Here is a 21,126-nt window from a genome sequence, read left to right as displayed (position 1 = left end):
CTCTAGTCCCTGCTGTTTTCATCCTGTGCTCTTTCATCCTGCTCTTTCATCCTGTGCTCTTTCATCCTGTGCTCTTTCATCCTGTGCTCTTTTGCACTTGCGAGTCCTGTTTTTCAAATGTGTTGTCTTGTTGCACTGTTTTTAATCTGGCGCTACTTTGTAGAGACACGTGAAGATATGCTGAAGGCTGGCATGGTCAGTGTGTGCACCTTTTCCACCTTGCTGTATGTTTTTAAGCTTGCTCTTTGAATCTAATAATATAATGTATGTAAAAATGGGCGGATCTAAATAATTTATTCAATTTAACTGTCCAATGCAGGCATTTTTATCTTAATATCAAATCATTTCTGGGTAACAGTTAATAGATTTTCCACTAAAGTTTCTACTAAAGGAGAGAAGTGGAGTGTTATGCTGGAGTAATATAGTGATGAGTCTTGTGGTGATGTCGTATTCTCCTGCCGGCCACTGTATGGATCAGCATTTTGTCTCTGACGCATGGCAGACGTGTTACTCCAAGCGACATCCAGGCTGCGTGTTGATTGGCTCAGTGCCCAAGCAAATTCAGAGCAACACGAAATGACTTAGCAGTCCTTATGGAGAAAATATGTTTCAAACCTGTCATCAGCGTTCTAGAACAGAAAGACAGTCTTGATCACTACAAGACGAACTAAGACAACTGCAAGTTCATTTAGTAACTTCCTACTGTACCACATCAATCAAATTTGTCTTCTTGATATGTTTGATAAATTAAACAGAATGCATAAATACTATAGTGCCAAATCATTTCAATATATGTTTTAATCTGCACAGTTTTGCATCTATAAAATAAAAAAATATTGTAGTATTGTGTTCTAGTTCAAAGTTTCATACAGTTGAGCATTTAATAGATGGTTTGAGATAGAAAACACACTGGACTTTAATTCAGAGGGTGGCCCCACTAGTTAACAGGGTTGGGGTCAATTTCAATTGAAGTCAGTCAATTCAGGAAGTGATTAGAATTAAAAAATTATATTATTGAATAGGAATTGCAGTTTACTTCCTGAATTGACTGACTTCAATTCAAATTGACCCCAACCCTGCTAGCTTATAGAGAACCAAACCTGCCATAAATAAATGCAGACGTAAATAGATAAATACATGAATAAATAAATACATGCACACATAAATAGATAAATACATGAACACATAAATAGATAAATAATTATTAGCCCATTTATTCATTTATATTGACTTCATTTATTTATTTTTGTATTTCTTCCTCCAATATGATAATGGGGGGGTGTCAAGAAAACGTATGTGGGTGGTATCCAACACACCATTGGTTGTATCAATGTCAAGACGTGTTGCTCTATTGCATTATTGAAGAATGAAAATGAAGTCGCTCTTCATACTGTCTTGATGGGAAAAGGAAGCCCATGCGTAATGTTTCTACAAGAGGCAGCTAGCTGGGAGCTGGGATCTGATTGGGTTTCATCAAAAAAGCTCAGTGAAGTGAGCTAGAGAGTGCAGGAGGAGAGGAGAGATATCTGTGTCTTTGCTGTGCTGCAGCATGCTCAGAGCTGTGGCCAAGTAGAGGCATCACGAGTCTGGGCCATGCGACACAGTAGGTTTAGTGGGGGGAGGGGTGGAGTGGTGGGGTATAGTACTGGGAGAGATAGAAAGTGGGCCACTGAGCAGGCAGGCTTACATCCAACCACACTGATTTAATCTGCAGGAGAAAAAGCATGGCTAATGCTGCCCTACAACCAACGGAGCATCACACGCACACACAGACACACACATACAGACACACACACACAAACAGTCTTAAAGTAATGCACATGCAAGTGTTTTAGAAAACCTCTTAAAATATACACAAATAAATGGCACAGTAATGCACACATAATGGACACATACTGCACACAAATCGTTACTAATTTGATCACTCACTCACTCATTACATTAGTTAAATGTAAGGTGCTACATTACTGATCCATATCAACCAGGAACCTTTAGCAATTAGGACTTTGGCATTTTATAAATGCATTAAGTGCGTGGTGGTCCCTCTTGTAGTCTCTTTTGTAAGGAATTTATTTATGTTTATCAAGTCCAGCAATTCTCCCTGACCAAACACTTTGTGTCATCCTCTGTAGCATGCGTCCAACTGTTTGTTTTGTCAAACACAAAAACACGTGCATGATTTTTGTTCTTCATTTAGTTTTTATGCTAAATGCCAACAAACTATATTGTAAATATAAAGCTATTGGTGTTCGTAATTCTAATTCATAAAACCAAGTAAAATCTAGTTCTGTTTGCAGTTTCTTTCGGTCTTCTTGGCATTGCCTCTCTGATTCGGACTATTATTGCTCTTCCTTTATTGGTCTTATCTCTTCCCCAATCAGAAATGCCTCCATAGATGACGGGGAGGCTCACAGGTTTGAGTCGCAGCACTTCCAGTTGAGGTGAGACATTTCAAAATGGCCGCTGACTTGGCCCTCATGTTTGCTCTCTCATTCCATCTGTGACACATCTCTTTCCTAATTTTGTCTTTAAATACAACACAGCCTATACAGAGTGGCAACATTTTCATGTGCAAAGGTAATGTGAAAAAAAACCAAATTACCATAAACCTTGTTGTAATCTGGCAGTGTGATTTAACAACTTACATCATAAAGAGGTGGCTATTTATGTATATTTATCTATTTATATTTATTTAACCTTAAAATCCCATTGAGACACAGGGTTATTTTTTGCAAGGGAGACCTGGCCAAGTACGCGGCAGCAATCAATACAACACCATTTTTTTAAACATATATGCAGGTTACAGAGGTAGAGAGAGAGTTTACCCAGATTGGCTTTGTAAATGTACACGTATCAATATCTGCGCACATAAAGCATAAAGCATTTGGTTCAAGGTGCAATGTTGGGTGAGTGACTTTGCATTTGTAACAAAGTGTAAGGATGCATGATAAACAAAGTCCAGTCTCTTTAACACAAAAGAGGCTGCATGCATATACAATAAGTCTCATTTTACTGTGCTCAAGTTAAATATACTGTATGTATATATATAGAGAGAAACACAGAAACACTGACATGATTACTGTAATCATATATATATATTTTTAAATGTGCTGTCTGAATATGCATCCCCCCATAATCATGTCAGTGTTTCTATTCAAAGTAGCCTTTTTTTTGCCCTGAAAAGGCTTTAGTAATGTACTATGAATACCCATTGACAAAATTAATTATAAAAATAAATAAATTAAGCTTAAAGTTTTTCGTTTTGGACATTAATGACTAAAGTTTTTTTTCCCGATATGTGGCTGGCTAACGCACCATACACATGGTAGTAGGCTTTCCTTTCCTGGTACTATCATGGTTCAAAACACTTCGGTTCATGCAAAAAACAAGTTACATTTTTTTGATTAATCTCAAAGATAAAGTGGATGGAAAACTCACTAGAGTGCTATGCTAAAGCTATCTTGGAGTGTAAGACCTAGATAAGTGGAAGACTGCAGGAGGGCTCTCTGTGCGATAGCATGGGGGGTGAAAGAATGCTTTTACCCCAGGAAGTGCAATTCAAATTCTGTAGAATAAAACTAAAACATGTAACTGTAGGCACTTCTACATCTGCATTGCTTGCTGTTTGAGGTTTTAGGCTGAGTTTCTATATAGCACTTTGTGACATCGGCTGATGTAAAAAGGGCTTCATAAATAAATGTGATTGATTGATTGATAGGCGTTTTGCATTTAAAACAACAAAAACCTGAGTGCACATGTACATGCTTTATAAACCAACTAAAGGTTGGCTTCTTCCTTTCCTTTTTCACTCCCGCAACCTATGTGCTCTCTCTCTCTCCCTCTCTCTCTCTCTCTCTCTCTCTCTCTCTCTCTCTCTCTCTCTCTCTCTCTCTCTCTCTCTCTCTCTCTCTCTCTCTCCCTCTCTCTCTCTCTCTCTCTCTCTCTCTCTCTCTCTCTCTCTCTCTCTCTCTCTCTCTCTCTCTCTCTCTCTCTCTCTCTCTCTCTCTCTCTCTCTCTCTCTCTCTCTCTCTCTCTCTCTCTCTCTCTCTGTACTAACCACTTTCTCTGCTCTTTTCTCGTACCCCCCCAGGCCTCCTGAGCCAGTTTACAGCACTGTGAACAAAGCACCTTCTCCCCACCACTATTCCCCCGTGGAGTGCGACAAAAGCCTCCTCCACTCCATACCCTTCCCTCACTATCACTTAGGCCTGCTCCCTGACTTCGAGATCACCAGGTATTCTACCCACTACCCGCTGCATGGCCTAGCTTTGCATGGAATGCCCATGCTCTCTTCATATCCTCACACACTCACTCGTTTCCAAAGTTCTGGCTCTCTGTAAGCCTGCATGACACTCCTCCCTCTCTCTCCATGCCCCTACTCTTCCTATCCTAACTTTTTCACTCACTACCTCACTCACTCACTACCTCACTCACTCACTACCTCACACACTCACTCGTTCCCAAAGGTCTGGCTCTCTCTAAGCCTGCATGCCTCTCCTCCCTTGAGCTCCCTCTCTCTCCAGGGGGAATGGTCCTCTCTCTCCAGGGGGTATGGTCCTCTGTCTCCAGGGGGTATGGTCCTCTCTCTCCAGGGGGAATGGTCCTCTCTCTCCAGGGGGTATGGTCCTCTGTCTCCAGGGGGTATGGTCCTCTGTCTCCAGGGGGTATGGTCCTCTGTCTCCAGGGGGTATGGTCCTCTGTCTCCAGGGGGTATGGTCCTCTCTCTCCAAGGGGTATGGTCCTCTGTCTCCAGGGGGTATGGTCCTCTCTAAAGGGTCTGGTCCTCTCTCTTTAAGGGGTCTGATCCTCTCTCTCAATGTACGTGATTGGCCCGTCGGTCTCCCCATCAGTCCCCATTACACCTCTGCTATTGACATGACTTGCCTTGCACCATGTGTGACTTGAATGATAATGTTTCTTATTATCGTTATTTGTTTCTTTCTCAGTAAAAGTGCTATACTTAGTCTGGCTTTGATTATGAGTCCATTGAAAGTTATAAAATTGTAAGATGTTCGTGTCGATTGCATTGCCAACTGACCTTCTGACATTTTGTGACAAAACAAAACAACATTCCAAAATTGTCTTGGTTATCTGTTCTCATATGTCTTTAAGATGAATACACTTACTGTAAGTCACTCTGGAGAAGAGCGTCTGCTAAATGATTCAAATGTAAATGTGAATCTTCTGTCTCAAAGGGGTCTGATCCAGTCCAAAACTGCTGGCCTTATCTTTCGCAAGCACAGGCAGTGTTGTTCAAAGTAAACGTTTTTTCTTTGAAAAGCATCATGGTATTTGGTACATGTGGTTTGTTGAAGCCTATAGCAGCTACTGTCAGAAGGACTCATAAAATGTCATTATGGAAGTCAGCATGGATCATTTTTACTTCAATGGTTTTAGATGCACTTTTTGCAAAGCCAACAAAGAATTCCATTGAAATATGACGTTGCTATTATGACGTTGCTATAATGTTCATTCAACGTGTTTTTGTCCGCTGGTGTGGTCGTAGTGTTAAGGGGCAAGTGGTGATTGCATTGGTCATAGATATTAGAGATATTCTCAAACTATCTGAGATCTCTCTTTCTTATCTCTCCCTAAACACATTGTAGTTGAAACCACAAGCACTATCCTTCTGGGTCAGGACGGCCTTCACCTTCGTTAATGTTTGCTTGTTTATTTAGAATTTCAATTATCTGCATTATTATATGAAAACTAAAGTAATTCCTAATTGGCCTCGGTGGTAGTTATAATCATTTACACATTGAAACATCAACAAGAACAGCAGTAAACTTCTTCTCATCAATTGAAATGTAAGTATTGAGGTGCCACTTTATATGATAATGATCAAGATTCCGTTAGTGGTAAGCATACAATTACAGTTTGTGTCTTTGTTCTCCTATTAATAGCACGTTGTTATCTTTATCTTGTTTGTGCAGGGCTTAATATTATTGCATCCTGTTTATCATTTATGCATGAGCAGCGTATCTATGGATACAATCAGCAGAGCTGGGGAGTGTGAAGGCATTCATCAATAAGGCATAAGGTGTTATGGATGCTGTTAGGACCAGATGAGTTCAACTGAGCATCATCCATATTGTTCAAGTTTGACCAACCTAATACAATACAATACTAACAGAATACTGTACACTGAAGGTTAAGGCGGTTAAAGGATTACTTTACTCAAAAAAACATCTCTAGTGTTTTGATACATTTTCTAGATTAGCAGTTCAGTTTTCATCACTCTTTTTGCTTTTTACTGAAAGTGTTTTATCTTGAAAGCTTAACTGCTAACATGCATCATTTTGTGGGACTACGATTCCCCACATGGCAGCTTCTTGCCATTTTCGCTAGCTATCTGACTGTCCAGAATCATAACAACACGGGACCACGTGGTGACACAGACCAATCGCAGGCTGGCGGGCTACGAGGATGCTCACGCCCTCATGCACGTTCTTTGCACGCATCTCTCAGGCAGAATGAAAATTACTACATCAACCATGATCCTTTGCTACTTACGGCCACTTTCACCATGATCTTTAGCAAAAAATTTTTGGTGCCATTCAGCCGTATTCAGTTATATGGCACGCTTCAAATTCAAATATTTCTGGCTTCATGCGCCGTCGGGAGTTTTCCATAGGAGTACGTGGCTGATGTCAGAGCCATCACCATCTAATGGTTTTTATGTGTATGGAATGGAGACTTGGTACTCCCTGCATCATCTTTCAATGAATAAGCCTGCTGTTCATTATGCAAGTAATTGCAGAGTTTGTTAGATAAGTATTAATGAAATGGTGTTGTTCACATGTGGCAGCCTAAAGGAGAGGCGGAGTAGGGTTTGTTTTTGTATTTGGTCAAAGTTAAACTTACAAGGGATATTTCAAACTATGCTGACACTTATGTGGGCATTGACAATGGTTCAAATGAATGGCGTATGTTGTTTTATTTGCTGTTGAAGAGTCACCCAGTTGAAGCACACTATGGTAGGTCTTTATCAAGCTCTGGCCATGTGGATGAAGCAAAAATTTGATTTAGTAAATTGTATGATTGTTTTTTCAACCATTTGTCAGAATGTAGCTTTACTTAGCATCCTTCCATACCATTTGTATTGTGCACATATGTGTCACACAAATGCTTCTCTGCCTTAAAATGACAAGTAGGGATGGAATGATGATTTTTCTGGATGTGCCGACTCAATATTGAATTCATTTCATTTCGATGACTTTCCCTACGCTTGATGTGTCTTGACATGTCAAACATTGTTAACTGAGATGCATTTGAGAACCATCAAATGGGATTCAATAATCCTTTATTGATAGGTCAAGGGTAGTTGACAGAATCGATTGACGTACTGTAGGGTGAATTTGCCCCTAGACACTTGATCTTGGGTCATTTTTCCCACTGATGGTTAAAGTTAGGATTGGGGGAGGGGAATCTGAACCTAGATCTGTACCTAGAGGAAACTTTACCCAATCTATCAGGATATCAGAGTTTCATTTAGTCCACCTGAATTTAATAATGATTTTATTAGCTATTTCAATGTTTTAATAAGGAGCCTTAGCTACTGTCTCCTTTTACAGAGACTTAGCAAGAACCTCACAATCACAGAGCCTCACAATCACAGAATACCAGAACATTTTAGTATGTAATAAAAACAAGGGGAACATTTTGTCTAATTGCTCATTGGTGGGCATAACCACTTCTTTGTCTGAACCATTATTAACTGGAAGGCAGTGGTTACGTCCCAAATGGCACACTATTCCATATATAGTGCACAATTTTGACCAGGGCCCATAGGGTGCAGGTCAAAAGTAATGCACTATGTAGGGAATAGGGTGCCATTTGGGACATAGAACATGTTATTTGGATTGCCTTGTCACCCTTTTTTGGGGAGGCATTTCCTCGATGTTGTGGGCTAAGTGCACTGCCACTTTCATTCTTCTAATCCAATTACAACCCTAGAGAACGGTGCTTTGCCATTCAACGTCTCAGAGGGAGCAGGAAATAATCAAATCGTATCTTTTTAAAAACCTCTTCTTCTAGAATGCAAGGGGTTGTGCAGTTCTAAGTATTTCTCAAAGGGTTAACCCAATGGGCAAAAACTGGTTCAATCTACGTTGTTTCCACGTCATTTCGACCGAAAGAATCAACTTGATGGCGTTGACTGATTGGATTTGCAAAAAGTCATCAACGTAAGGGAATTTCATTTATTTTTTTTACCCAACTTTTAACCTAAATCCAATGACATGGTATTTTTTTATATTTCTTGTTGAATTCACGTTAGTTGAAAACTCAACCAAATGTCAATCAAAACTAAACGTTGAACTGACATCTGTGCCCAGTGGGATGTATTCACCTCTCATTCTACTGTAAATTGAGTAGGTTGAGTGGGAACTGCTTAAACACAAGTACTTAGATAGCATGGTCATGTTCTATGTACAGTCTTGTTGTCTCTATCAAAACTCCAATGGAAATCACGCAACTTTATTTTGACCAGCGTTGACAATGCATGAAGGTTGAAAATAAACGTTTTTGGACAGTTGAAATGTTTAAGCAACCTACCCAACCATCTGCATTCAAAATGGCAGTTTACTTCTCACTTTCATGGCATTCTCCCAGCAATATTTTCATATTTTAACACTTTAATATCAAAGGACCTGCATGAGTATAAAGATTCTGGTAAAGCCTAACAAAAGGTGACATTAAATAAATTGGAGGCGAGAAGAGAGCGGCATATCATGGAGCATGTTTAATGCATAGGCGGGATTGGTTGTCTGAGCTTATCCAGAGAAAGGTGGAATTCACAATGAGCTTTCTCTGTTTGTTTGTTTTCCTGTTCGCCCACATGATTGTGTTGAGATGCCTGAGGTTGCCGTGGTGCTGCAATCGTCTGTTAGCTATTGCAGGTGTGCTGAATCGATATTACAGAACTATGTTAGCAGCAGCATTTTAACTGTAGGCTACCTCCCTGCATGCTAGCATAGAATGGCCTCCCGTGGGCCTCCAGCTGCCTAACCATCCCGTTCTCCTTATCACTGGGTTGCAGCTGGCTGTGTTGCTGTCACAGGGGGCCTCTAGGGACACCGAGAGCCTGGCTTAAATCCCATGTGTGTTCTAACAGAAGCATTGTGTAATCAGGGTTGTATTCACTAGAAAACGTATGGAACGAGAAGGACTACCTGAACTTGTCCATCTCAATAGTCTTTAAAAAGGGTGCATCTACCAATGAGAGTGGTGAAAGCAGCTTCTCATTCCTAGCAAGGGGGTCAACCATGTGCATTGTCTTAACTGAGAATGCCTCTCAGTTATATACTCAAAGCTGGTCTGAGCACAGTTCATGAGTATTCTCTCAGGATTGTCTCAGATTCTTTGTGATTCTTTGATCACAGAAAGACAAACATTTACATATCCCCATTTCCATTAATATAATTCCCAACTAATATTATCCGCTACATTAAGAAGATTTGAAATACATGGCGTCATTTCAAGTTTAGTTTAAACTTTTATGCCATATTAAGGCACATTCAGGTGCCATCTGGAGTTTGGTTGCCATCTAGTGTTACATTTTGGAAGCAATTCTCTGTTGGGTGCTGGCAGGTTGGCCGTTCCGACAATCCCTCAGCTGAAAACCAAAACAAGCTGTATAACCAAAACATGCTGTATAACCAAAACATGCTGTATAACCAAAACATGCTGTATAACAAAACAAGCTGTATAACCAAAACATGCTGTATAACCAAAACAAGCGGTATAACCAAAACATGCTGTATAACAAAACAAGCTGTATAACCAAAACATGCTGTATAACCAAAACAAGCTGTATAACCAAAACAAGCTGTATAACCAAAACAAGCTGTATAACCAAAACAAGCTGTATAACCAAAACATGCTGTATAACCAAAACATGCTGTATAACCAAAACAAGCTGTATAACCAAAACATGCTGTATAACAAAACAAGCTGTATAACCAAAACATGCTGTATAACCAAAACAAGCTGTATAACCAAAACATGCTGTATAACAAAACAAGCTGTATACCATGTTTTATAGGTGCTCTATTGCAGGGGTATTCAAATCCGAGCCTGGAGGTCCGGAGTATTGCTGGTTTAACCTGATAATTAATTGCACACACCAGGTGTCCTAGGTCTAAATCAGTCCCTTATTAGAGGGACATAATTTAAATCAGCAGGGGAACTGGCTTCGAGGTCCAAATGTTTATTTGCCTGGGGTGATTGGAATTTACTTGGGGTGTATTCATTACAGAAACCGTTTACTGTTTAAGAACCAAACGGAAGCTGAAAGAGGAAATGAAACTGGGAGGGACCTACCTGAATTTGTTCAATAGAAACTCTTCTTTGCAACAGACTAAATATTTTGCATCAGAATCATTGCACACCTGCTCTGTAGTGTCACAGTTCAGATTCGTGGTAGGCCTTTTCTAACAGGAAAGCTTACAACGGTCACCATGCTCAGACAATGTCCTACACTAATCTTATTTCACACATTTTTTGAGACACACCTTAAAAATGTTTGGGTACCACTGCTTTACCCAAGTGCTTTAAATACGTATTTCACCAATTTTCTTTTTTACATTTATTTTTACGTCGTATACAAATGTGCCATTTTCACATGTACAGTTGAAGTCGGAAGTTTACATACCCTTAGGTTGGAGTCATTAAAACTTGTTTTCAACCACTCCACAAATGTCTTGTTAACAAACTATAGTTTTAGCAAGTTGGTTAGAACATCTACTTTGTGCATGACACAAGTAATTTTTCCAACAATTGTTTACAGACAGATTATTTCACTTATAATTCACTGTATCACAATTCCACTGGGTCAGAAGTTTACATACACTAAGTTGACTGTGCCTTTAAACAGCTTGGAAAATTGCAGAAAATGATGTCATGGCTTTAGAAGCTTCTGATAGGCTAATTGACATTATTTGAGTCAATCGGAGGTGTACCTGTGGATGTATTTCAAGCCCACCCTTCAAACTCAGTGCCTCTTTGCTTGACATCATGGGAAAATCAAAATAAAGCAGCCAAGACCTCAGAAAGAAAATTGTAGACCTCCACAAGTTTGGTTCATCCTTGGGAGCAATTTCCAAACCCCTGTACGTACCACGTTCATCTGTACAAACTATAGTACGCAAGTATAAACACTATGGGACCACACAGCCGCCATACCGCTCAGGAAGGAGATGCGTTCTGTCTCCTAGAGATGAACGTACTTTGGTGCGAAAAGTGCAAATCAATCCCAGAACAACAGCAAAGGACCTTGTGAAGATGCTGGAGGAAACAGGTACAAAAGTATCTGTATCCACAGTAAAACGAGTCCTATATAGACATAACTTGAAAGGCCGCTCAGCAAGGAAGAAGCCACTGCTCCAAAACCGCCATAAAAAGCCAGACTACGGTTTGCAACTGCAAATGGGGACAAAGATCATACTTTTTGGAGAAATGTCCTCTGGTCTGATGAAACAAAAATAGAACTGTTTGGCCATAATGACCATCGTTACGTTTGGAGGAAAAAGGGGGAGGCTTGCAAGCCGAAGAACACCATCCTAATCGTGAAGCACAGGGGTGGGAGCATCATGTTGTGGGGGTGCTTTGCTGCAGGAGGGACTGGTGCACTTCACAAAATAGATGGCATCATGAGGCAGGGAAGATTATGTGGATATATTGAAGCAACATCTCAAGACATCAGTCAGGAAGTTAAAGCTTGGTCGCAAATGGGTCTTCCAGATTGACAATGACACCAAGCAAAGTTGTGGCAAAATGGCTTAAGGACAAAAAAGTCAAGGTATTGGAATGGCCATCACAATGTCCTAACCTTAATCCTATAGAACTGAAAAAGTGTGGGCGAGCAAGGAGGCCTACAAACCTGACTCAGTTACACCAGCTCTGTCAGGAGGAATGGACTAAAATTCACCCAACTTATTGTGGGAAGCTTGTGGAAGGCTACTCAAAATGTTTGACCCAAGTTAAACAATTTAAAGGCAATGCTACAAAATACTAATTGAGTGTATGTAAACTTCTGACCCACTGGGAATGTGATTTAAGAAATAAAAGCTGAAATAAATCATTCTCTCTACTATTATTCTGACATTTCACATTCTTAAAATAAAGTGGTGATCCTAACTGACCTAAAACAGGGAATTTTTACTGGGATTAAATGTCAGAAATTGTGAAGTACTGAGTTTAAATGTATTTGGCTAAGGTGTATGTAAACTCCTGACCTCAACTGTAGATACTGGTGTGGTGTTGAATATAGTATAAAGAATATGAAGTTAAAGATCAGTGAAGTGTTCCTTTAATCCTCCAGTAGATGGCGATCGAATGTAGAACAAGTGTTAGGTCCTATCACAACAATCTAAGGGAACCTACAAACCACAGTTTCTTCAGAAGGTAATCATACCCCTTGACTTATTCCACATTTTGTTCTGTTACAGCCTGAATTCAAAATTGATACAATACCCCATAATGACAAAGTGTATACATGTTTTTAGAGCATTTTGCAAATGTATTGAAAATGATATACAGAAATATCAAATTTACATAAGTATTCCCACCCCTGAGTGAATACATGTTACAATCACCTTTCTGGGTAAGTCTCTTAGAGCTTTGCACACCTGCATTGTATAATATTTGCACATTGTTCTTTTAAAAATTCTTCAAGCTCTGTCAAGTTGGTTGCTGATCATTGCTAGAAATCCATTTGCAAGTCTTGTCATAGATTTTCAAGCCGACTTCAGACTTCAGTCATAACTTCACTATGCTGAAAGGGATATTCAATGTCTGCTTTTTTCCCCCCCATCTACAAATATCTGCCCTTCTTTGCGAGACATTGGTAAACCTCCCTGGTCCTTGTTTTTGAATCTGTGTTTGAAATTCACTGCTAGACTGAGGGACCTTACAGATAATTGTATGTGTGGGGTACAGCGATGAGGTTGTCATTCAAAAATCATGTTGAACGCTATTATTGCACACAGAGTGAGTCCATGCAACTTATTATGTGACTTGTTAAGCACGTTTTTAATACTGAACTTATTTAGGCTGGCCATAACAAATGGGTTGAATACTTGACTCAAGACATTTCAGCTTTTCATTTTTCATAAAATGTTTTCAAATTTGAAAAACATTATTCCTCTTTGACATTATGAGGTATTGTGTGTAGGCCAGTAACACAATATCTCAGTGTTATTTTAAATTCAGGCTGTAACACAACAAAATGTGGAAAAGGTCAGCACACACCTTTCTGAAGACACTGCTGGTACAGTGCCTTCAGAAAGTACTCACACCCCTGGTGTGTGCAATTTTTCAATCACATTGAATAAGGTTACACGGGACCTGATCCTCGATCAGCATTCCTTCTTGGAGACACTTGACACATATGAACCAAAGTTGTTTGAAATGCATTTATATCCATCTCTATAGCTTGATTTCCAGACTTGATCTGTCCTTGTCCTGTCAAGAAACTCAAAAAGAGACCTGGCTACCAACTCAGAACCATCTAGCATTACTTTACAGATATTATTATCTAGATCATTTTGTGTTGGTTTGACAGAGACAGTGCTCCATTCACAGTAGATTGGTGGAACTGCAAGGAAAATCAGTCTCATCTCTCCAAAGAGTTCTTGGGGAAGGTGTCCTCAGAATGTCCTGATTCCTATTTGACTTTATTCCAGTGGGAGCTGGTGACAGAGGCTAGCTCTGTCTTCATACGTGTCTGTGTGAGGAAGTGTGTGTGTGCGTACACACTTTTCCCCTCACGCTCATGTGCAGGCTCCTCGTCTCCAGGAAACCAGTCAGAAATGGGACAATGATCTAAGTAGAGCACAATCCCCCTTTGGGCCTCTGCCATCTCCGTACTGTGCCCTGTACGCTCTACGTGCCAACGCATCTGTACTGCTTGGTTCTCTTTCTTCTTCTTCTCTCTCCTGGACGGACAGTCAAGATGCTAAGCCCCTCGGACTCGGATGCTGAGCTGATGTACTATCTGACCTGTTTGTACAGGGATCCCAGGAGGATGGTCCTCCACAAGGGCTCCACAGGCCTGGGATTCAACATCGTGGGCGGGGAGGACGGAGAGGGCATCTTTGTCTCCTTCATCCTGGCGGGAGGGCCTGCCGACCTGAGCGGAGAGCTGCGGAGGGGAGACCAGATCCTGTCGGTGAGTTTACCCCAACAAACGCACAGGATGAAGTACACATTTATATTGATATTGTTTCTACATACACACACAGGTATGTACATGTATTCATAAATATACTGAGACTATAATAGACAAGATTATATCCATGAGATGTCCCATTTTCAAGATGGTCCTGAGGATCAGTCCCAGAACTAAGTCATTTTCGTATACTGTAAACAAACACAGTACAGTACAGGCGATACATGTGAGTGCAAACGCTTGCCGGCATTGTATATCTGTAGCCTTCTATCAAAACTATACATCTTTACTGATTTATCTTGTCCATGATAAGGCAAGCAGTCATAGGTCTGTTTATTTGATTTGATCATTTCTATATTCACACACATTTTTCAGGTTGAACGTAATTGGAATTATTTGTTGAATATAGTAAAACGTGTTCAAAGTAATCTCAAAACTTAATTGAAAGATTATTAGGGGTCCTAGGAACAGCCTTTTGACACCAGATTTAATGTGTGCTCGCTGGTCTACGTGCACCTAACTATATTGCGAAGAAAACGTTGCTATGTCATAAGATGGCCGATTAACAAGCCAATTTGATGAATTATTTCTCAAAATTCCAATGCCTATACATTCATTCTATCAGCCAAACTATCAAATCAAACGTGTACAGATAATTGACCATATGACCATGAAGATATGTACCAAATTTGGTGTTGATATCTGAAAAAACATGGACACCACAGGTCTTTGAAATTTGATGTACAAATGTAATGCTAATGCTAAATTAACTGAAGGCTGTAATGATCATATATGGAACCAGGAATACCAACACTTTGTATTTTCTTTAATAAATAAAAATTAACTACAGTTGGCATTACATTTTATCGCTGTACCAAAACTGAACTGAAACATGACCCCAAAACCGCAGAACTGTGGGTTTGGTGAACCGTTACACCCCTAGCTGTAACTTTTGAACCGCGTGTTGATTTTGTCTATCCACACCAATTCTATTATTTGGGTGCATGAAAAATGTGTGTACATTTAGCTAGCTAGCGCTTGCTAGTTTGTCCATGGGTTATTATTTTATTATTTTACCTGAAATGCATATGGTCCTTCTTTTGCTGGATCCACTGTCTTGTCTCATCGCTGCAACTCCCGTACAGACTCGGGACTCGTCCTCCAAAACACAACCCAACCAAGCTGCTTCTTGACACAACACACATCCAACCCAGAAGCCAGCTGCACCAATGTGTCAGAGGAAACACCGTACACCTAGCGACCTGGTCAGCGCGCACTACGCCCAGCCCACCACAGGAGTCGCTAGTGCACGATGAGACAAGGACATCCCTACCAGCCAAACCCTCCCTAACCCAGACAACGCTGGGCCAATTGTTCACCGCCCCATGGGCCTCCCGGTCACGGCCGGCCGCAACAGAGCCTGGGCTCGAACCCAGAATCTCTGGTGGCACAGCTAGCACTGCGATGCAGTGCTTTAGACCACTGCACCACCCGGGAGGCCACGGGTCTTTGTAGAATTTTGACCCGGAATCAGAATTGTGTGTTTCAGAATCGTGTGTTTCTCTACTCCTTCTATTAATACACAGATAAAAGAGGAAACATAATTTGTTAGTTTTGAGCTTTTAGTTTGTTAGCTTTGATTTATCTTTTCTTGTTCCTCTTCCAAGCACCCACATTGGTTTGTTGACAGAAATAATACTCAAAGCCAATGAGGAGAAGGAAGAGGCGGGACTTGCAAAAGGCTGCTCAGTGTTGAGCGTCTCAAATATAAGTTATTTTTAAGCGTTCGGAAACGCAGACGCTCGCGAGCAGTGTGGATGAAATGATTGATTAACATGTACAAGTTAAATTATCTTGGAAAGAGCAGTAGCCTATGGCAATAAAAGGGTAGCATCAAGCCACATACTGGCACGGTGGCAGTAACACGGTAGCATCAAGCCACATACTGACACAGTGGCAAACATGTAGTGGTCATAACTCATCACCAATTTGACATGGAGTGATGCAACTTTGGAAAACATGTTTAAAGGTTTGGCCCTTGTGTTAGACACACCTCTTTCTGTATTCACTACTTTTATTATTTCAACCATGTAAGGTGGGTTTTCAAATCACTCTGGATGCCTGATTAAAACGGATGTAAGACTGTGGTTGGGGTGCCCAAGCACTTGCCTTCTTTGGCCTTGGTACCTTGATTAGAGTAGGCAGTTAAGGCGCATTTCAGCTCTGGCCTGATTTTCATGTCTAAGAATAACTTGTTCCCTCTCTTTCTCTCAGGCACGTAGTCTCTCACTTCCCAGTCTCTTCACTTCCTCACACTGTCAGACATGCATTGGAGCAGTGAGCACAAAGACACACACACACACACACACACACACACACACACACACACACACACACACACACACACACACACACACACACACACACACACACACACACACACACACACACACACACACACACACACACACACACACACACACACACACACACACACACACAGGGATTGAGGTGAATGGGATGAGTGGAAAGAGAGGGAGAGGGAAGGAGGGATGGCCCTATTTAACCTGATATGTTTTGTTTGCAGTTGTAAAAAGTGAAAAATTCATGTAGTGTTTCTGTCACTGCAGGTTAATGGCATCGACCTACGCGGGGCCACCCACGAGCAAGCTGCTGCAGCACTAAAGGGGGCGGGCCAAACTGTCACCATCATTGCTCAGTACAGGCCCGAGGGTGAGTGTCAGCTGTAACAGCCAATCACTGAGCTTCATGATCAAGGTGGAAGACAAATTACAAAACACACTCTAGGACAGTGGTCATCAACCCTGGTCGACTGGTCGATCTTCAAGGCATTCCAAGTCGATCGCCGAACATTTCTGTAAAAAGGCCAACAATAAAAAATACGCACTCCTATTTTATAAATTTCTCTCGTGCTGTTAGCTGTAGGTACACTTTATTAAGCTGCCTTGCACATCGGGTACGTGAAGTTGTCCCCTTTTGAACTGGAGGTGCAAACTCAGCTACCTGGGCGGTAAGAGGCGGACCCTCTGCTGCTCTCTCCCTCTATCCGCTGAGAGACTGATTATCAGATACAGAGGCACCGGCACCGTGAGTAATATAAAAACAAATATATCACTACCCAACCCTCACTCAGACAAGACTGTGTTAATGTTGCATAGGCTCAGAAAAGGTTGGTGACCACTGCCCTAGGATAACCAAATCCTGTGGACAAATATTGACATAATTTCACAAAAGCAAATAAACACTAATAACCCACGAGGGACATTTTCTGTCCATCTCCGTCTTATAAATCTCCAGTACATTGCCTGTGGTGCATTGAGTTGCTTTGATTAGTGTGCCAAGACATGTCATGTTGGATTAAAGTCAGCTGTTGTCTTTGGCAATACTTCATGGGATGTCTGCAGTAAGAGGGAGTCATGGGCCTGTAAAGGTGTATTCTGGGAAGATTGTCCTGCTACGAATCAGTTTGTCCGAAGATTGTCCTCAGAATCAGTACACGGTACATTTGGTCATAGAAATGTCTTTACCAATGAGAACCTATTGCCTTCTTGTTTTGAGCACATCCAGCTGCAGTTAGATAGCTGGGACAGCAGGTAGCCTAGCGGTTAAGAGCTATAGACCAGTAACCGGAAGGTCGCTGATTCGAATCCCTGAGCCGACTAGGTGAAGAATCTGTCTGTGCTCTTGAGCAGGGCACTTAACCCTAGTCACTCTGGATAAGAGCACATGTAAATGTAGTTCACAAACTGAACAATCTGCCAATATAATTGCTGAAAATCAAATGAAAGAACATCAGGACTTTTTTCCCTATGACTTTGGCAACAGCAGGTCAAATAAGGAACATTTGTGAGTATTTGACAGCACTTGCTGTTATATGGAACTCCGCGGGTCACCTTCACTACAGGAAAGGGTTAAGTAAATGTAACTTTTTGAGGGCCAGAACTGTAATTGTCTAGTAAATACCAGTACATTGCCATGAAATACATTGCTGTTGAGTAATGGGCCAAAATTCACCCAACTTATTGTGGGAAGCTTGTGGAAGGCTACCCAAAACGTTTGACCCCAGTTAAACAATTTAAAGGCAATGCTACCAAATACTAATTGAGTGTATGTAAACTTCTGACCCACTGGGAATGTGATGAAAGAAATAAAAGCTGAAATAAATCATTCTCTCTACTATTATTCTGACATTTCACATTCTTAAAATAAAGTGGTGATCCTAACTGACCTAAGGATTAAATGTCAGGAATTGTGAAAAACTTAGTTTAAATGTATTTGGCTAAGGTGTATGTAAACTTCCGACTTCAACTGTACATACCTCATTCCCATGCACACCCCTTCTATATGACTGTGACCGAATTCTTATACTATGTCCTGGGTCATTCTTCAATTGGAGTGGCAATGGCATCCCTTGCCTTTGCAACGATGAAAAATCACTTCAAAATTACAAATAGTTACACATCATACAGGTTTTTGTTTATATTAAACTGTTTATCACTGATAAAACAATGTATGAATTCGCTGCAAACTTTTGAGGAAATGAATCGCAGCACATGTAAACATTTTAATGCACCCAACTGTAGTACAGAATGTAGAAGGAGACTTCAGTCACAGCCTGTCTTTCAGGTCTTGACGCTATACCCCAGCTCAGAGCCCCAAACCAATGCCCACTGTGCTTTTTCCTGGTGTAAGGCATCAAGATCTCACATCATCCATCAATACATCCTATTCCATTCATCCATCCATTAACACATCTTATTCCATCCATCCATCAACACATCCTATTCCACCCATCCATCAACACATCTTATTCCATCCATCCATCCAGCTACACATCCTATTCCATCCATCAACACATCCTATTCATCCATCCATCCATCCATCCATCCATTAACACATCTTATTTCATCCATCAACACATCCTATTCATCCATCCATCAACACATCTTATTTCATCCATCCAGCCATCTACACATTCTACTCCATCCATCAACACATCCTCTTCTTATTGGATTCTTTTAAACTTTTTGCACTTTGTCACTTTTCTCCCTAGAATTTGTTTGATAATGGCCAGATGTTCTAAACCTTTGACTACATTAAACGTCTGCACCACGTTTTAAAGAGTGAAATAAAAAATGGAACTCAAGGCCAACCCATTTAATTGCCTGTTTAATTCTTCATTTATTTAAGCTTTTTTGTTTTGTTTTATTCTTTAAAAGAATTTGAGACCAACATTGAACCAGGGCAAATCTTAGTAAATTGGTTCCTAGTATTTGTCCCTGTTTTATTATTATTAATATTATAATTTTTTATTATTGCCACACATGTATATAGGTAACTGACAAACCCAGTCATCTTGACACACAAGTACATGCAGAGAGAAAAACAAGTCATTTTAGGTAGCACATAAGCTACTATTCCTGTCTCCCTTATTCATGTATTTCATGTATTTTCTAAATGTACATTCTTTACAAAATATCAAAGTGCTTTTGTTTTGAAAGAGAAATCTTTCTGATTTCTGCATTTCATGTCCAAATCCTCCCAAGGTGTTTCAAATGTATTGTGTAGCTCAATAAAGTTTGTTAAAGATGATTGACGAAATACCAACAAATCTGAAATCAGAGATATTCACTTGCATTGGTTTTGTGTCATAAGTGCTAAAAAGCTAGCATTTGGAGACAGTGGCCAGGTAAACATGGGTAATTTGGATGAACTATCCCTTTAATATTACAGCACATGTTCACACCCTTTCCCTAGGGAAACCTAGACAATGGTTTTAGGTGACTGTAAATTCAGTTGCTATAATTACTATTTCTGACGCATTTTATGTTATTATTTTAAGCGTTCCAAATTACAGAGGATTCAGTTACTTGGATAACCTTGGATCTTGGATAACTCTGTCTCTATGTAACATGTTGTGCCATGCCTATTTTCCCCCTCAATGCATGTGTCGGAAAGAAGCTCCATCATGATCCGAGTGTTGAGAGTGCTTGTGAAATAGATTTGGGCAGCTGTCTAATACTATTCAGATTTACCTTTTGAGGGCTTGAATCAGGTGATTCTAAAGGGAGCAATACACAGAGATAAACTATCTTTATGGACACAAACGGGCATCTTGTTTTGTAATATTCTTTCATACATTACATCATATAATCTTTTGTCATACATTTCATACATGTTTTCTTCATGGTAGTGTCTCTGAAAGACACCCGTTTATGGAGTCTGAATTGTGTACATGAATTCAAGGGCCAGAATCTGTTGGCATGATAAAACCTATCAGTGCACATTTTAATATCATCTGGTGTGATTTCTCTGTTTGAACTTTTTAGTAAGGAGTTTGACACTCATCCAAGGGATTCCATATGGACTCAAGTATTTCCAGGCTGCCTATCGTTAAAGCCATTCAGTGCATGACGGGAGTCTAATATAGTCTACCCAGTTGCATATACAGCTTAGATTTACACTGCTGTATTTAACGGCATAATGAATGAATAAGAAACTATTAGAGGTGTGGCATCATCCTTTTCTGTTTATCCCTTCTTCATTTGCTTCCTGCCCACTAGTTTTCCAATCTGCCCGTCATAGGATTCCTTCCACTCAATTAACTTTATCTGATTTGTACATTTTAGTAATTTAGCAGACACTCTTATCCAGAGCGACTAACAGTAGTGAGTGCATACATTTTCGTACTGCAGCAAAGAAATAAAACGAGAGGATGCTTCCCTCCCCTTTTCCATGGTAAGGCAGCTTCAGCCCATGGGGACAGGTGTTTGGGGATTGTGCTCTACTATACTTGGATAGCAGCCAATGGATGTTAACACTGCTGCCTGCGTACTCCTTGTTACAAACACCTTCCCAATTGGTCTCTCCTCTATCCCTCCTTCAGCTTGCCATTATCCTTCCCCCATGCATGTTGGCTTGCTTACTGTTGCACT

General features: G+C 40.5%; 1 protein-coding gene across 27 annotated transcripts in view; it reads left to right on the top strand.

Annotated features, from left to right (window-relative positions):
- LOC139537721 (disks large homolog 2) overlaps positions 1 to 21,126 on the top strand; it is a 337,098-nt gene that overhangs the window by 286,083 nt on the left and 29,889 nt on the right. For 23 of the 27 annotated variants that reach the window (XR_011667590.1, XR_011667591.1, XM_071339347.1 and 20 more), the window contains 4 exons: positions 2,382 to 2,441; positions 4,091 to 4,234; positions 14,014 to 14,170; positions 16,801 to 16,903. Coding sequence is in view for 25 of the 27 variants with exons in the window: in XM_071339347.1 (XP_071195448.1) it covers positions 2,382 to 2,441; positions 4,091 to 4,234; positions 14,014 to 14,170; positions 16,801 to 16,903 (464 nt within the window). In the remaining 2 variants the exon portion in view is untranslated. The remainder of the gene's footprint in view (positions 1 to 2,381; positions 2,442 to 4,090; positions 4,235 to 14,013; positions 14,171 to 16,800; positions 16,904 to 21,126) is intronic. The other 4 variants (XM_071339356.1, XM_071339355.1, XM_071339354.1 and 1 more) reach the window with 1 other exon arrangement.

This window comes from Salvelinus alpinus, chromosome 13 (assembly GCF_045679555.1).
Source record: "Salvelinus alpinus chromosome 13, SLU_Salpinus.1, whole genome shotgun sequence".
Taxonomy (NCBI): Eukaryota; Metazoa; Chordata; class Actinopteri; order Salmoniformes; family Salmonidae; genus Salvelinus; species Salvelinus alpinus.
The sequence above is the reverse complement of the archived record's forward strand: the minus strand, read 5'-3'. Positions and strand labels throughout refer to the sequence as shown.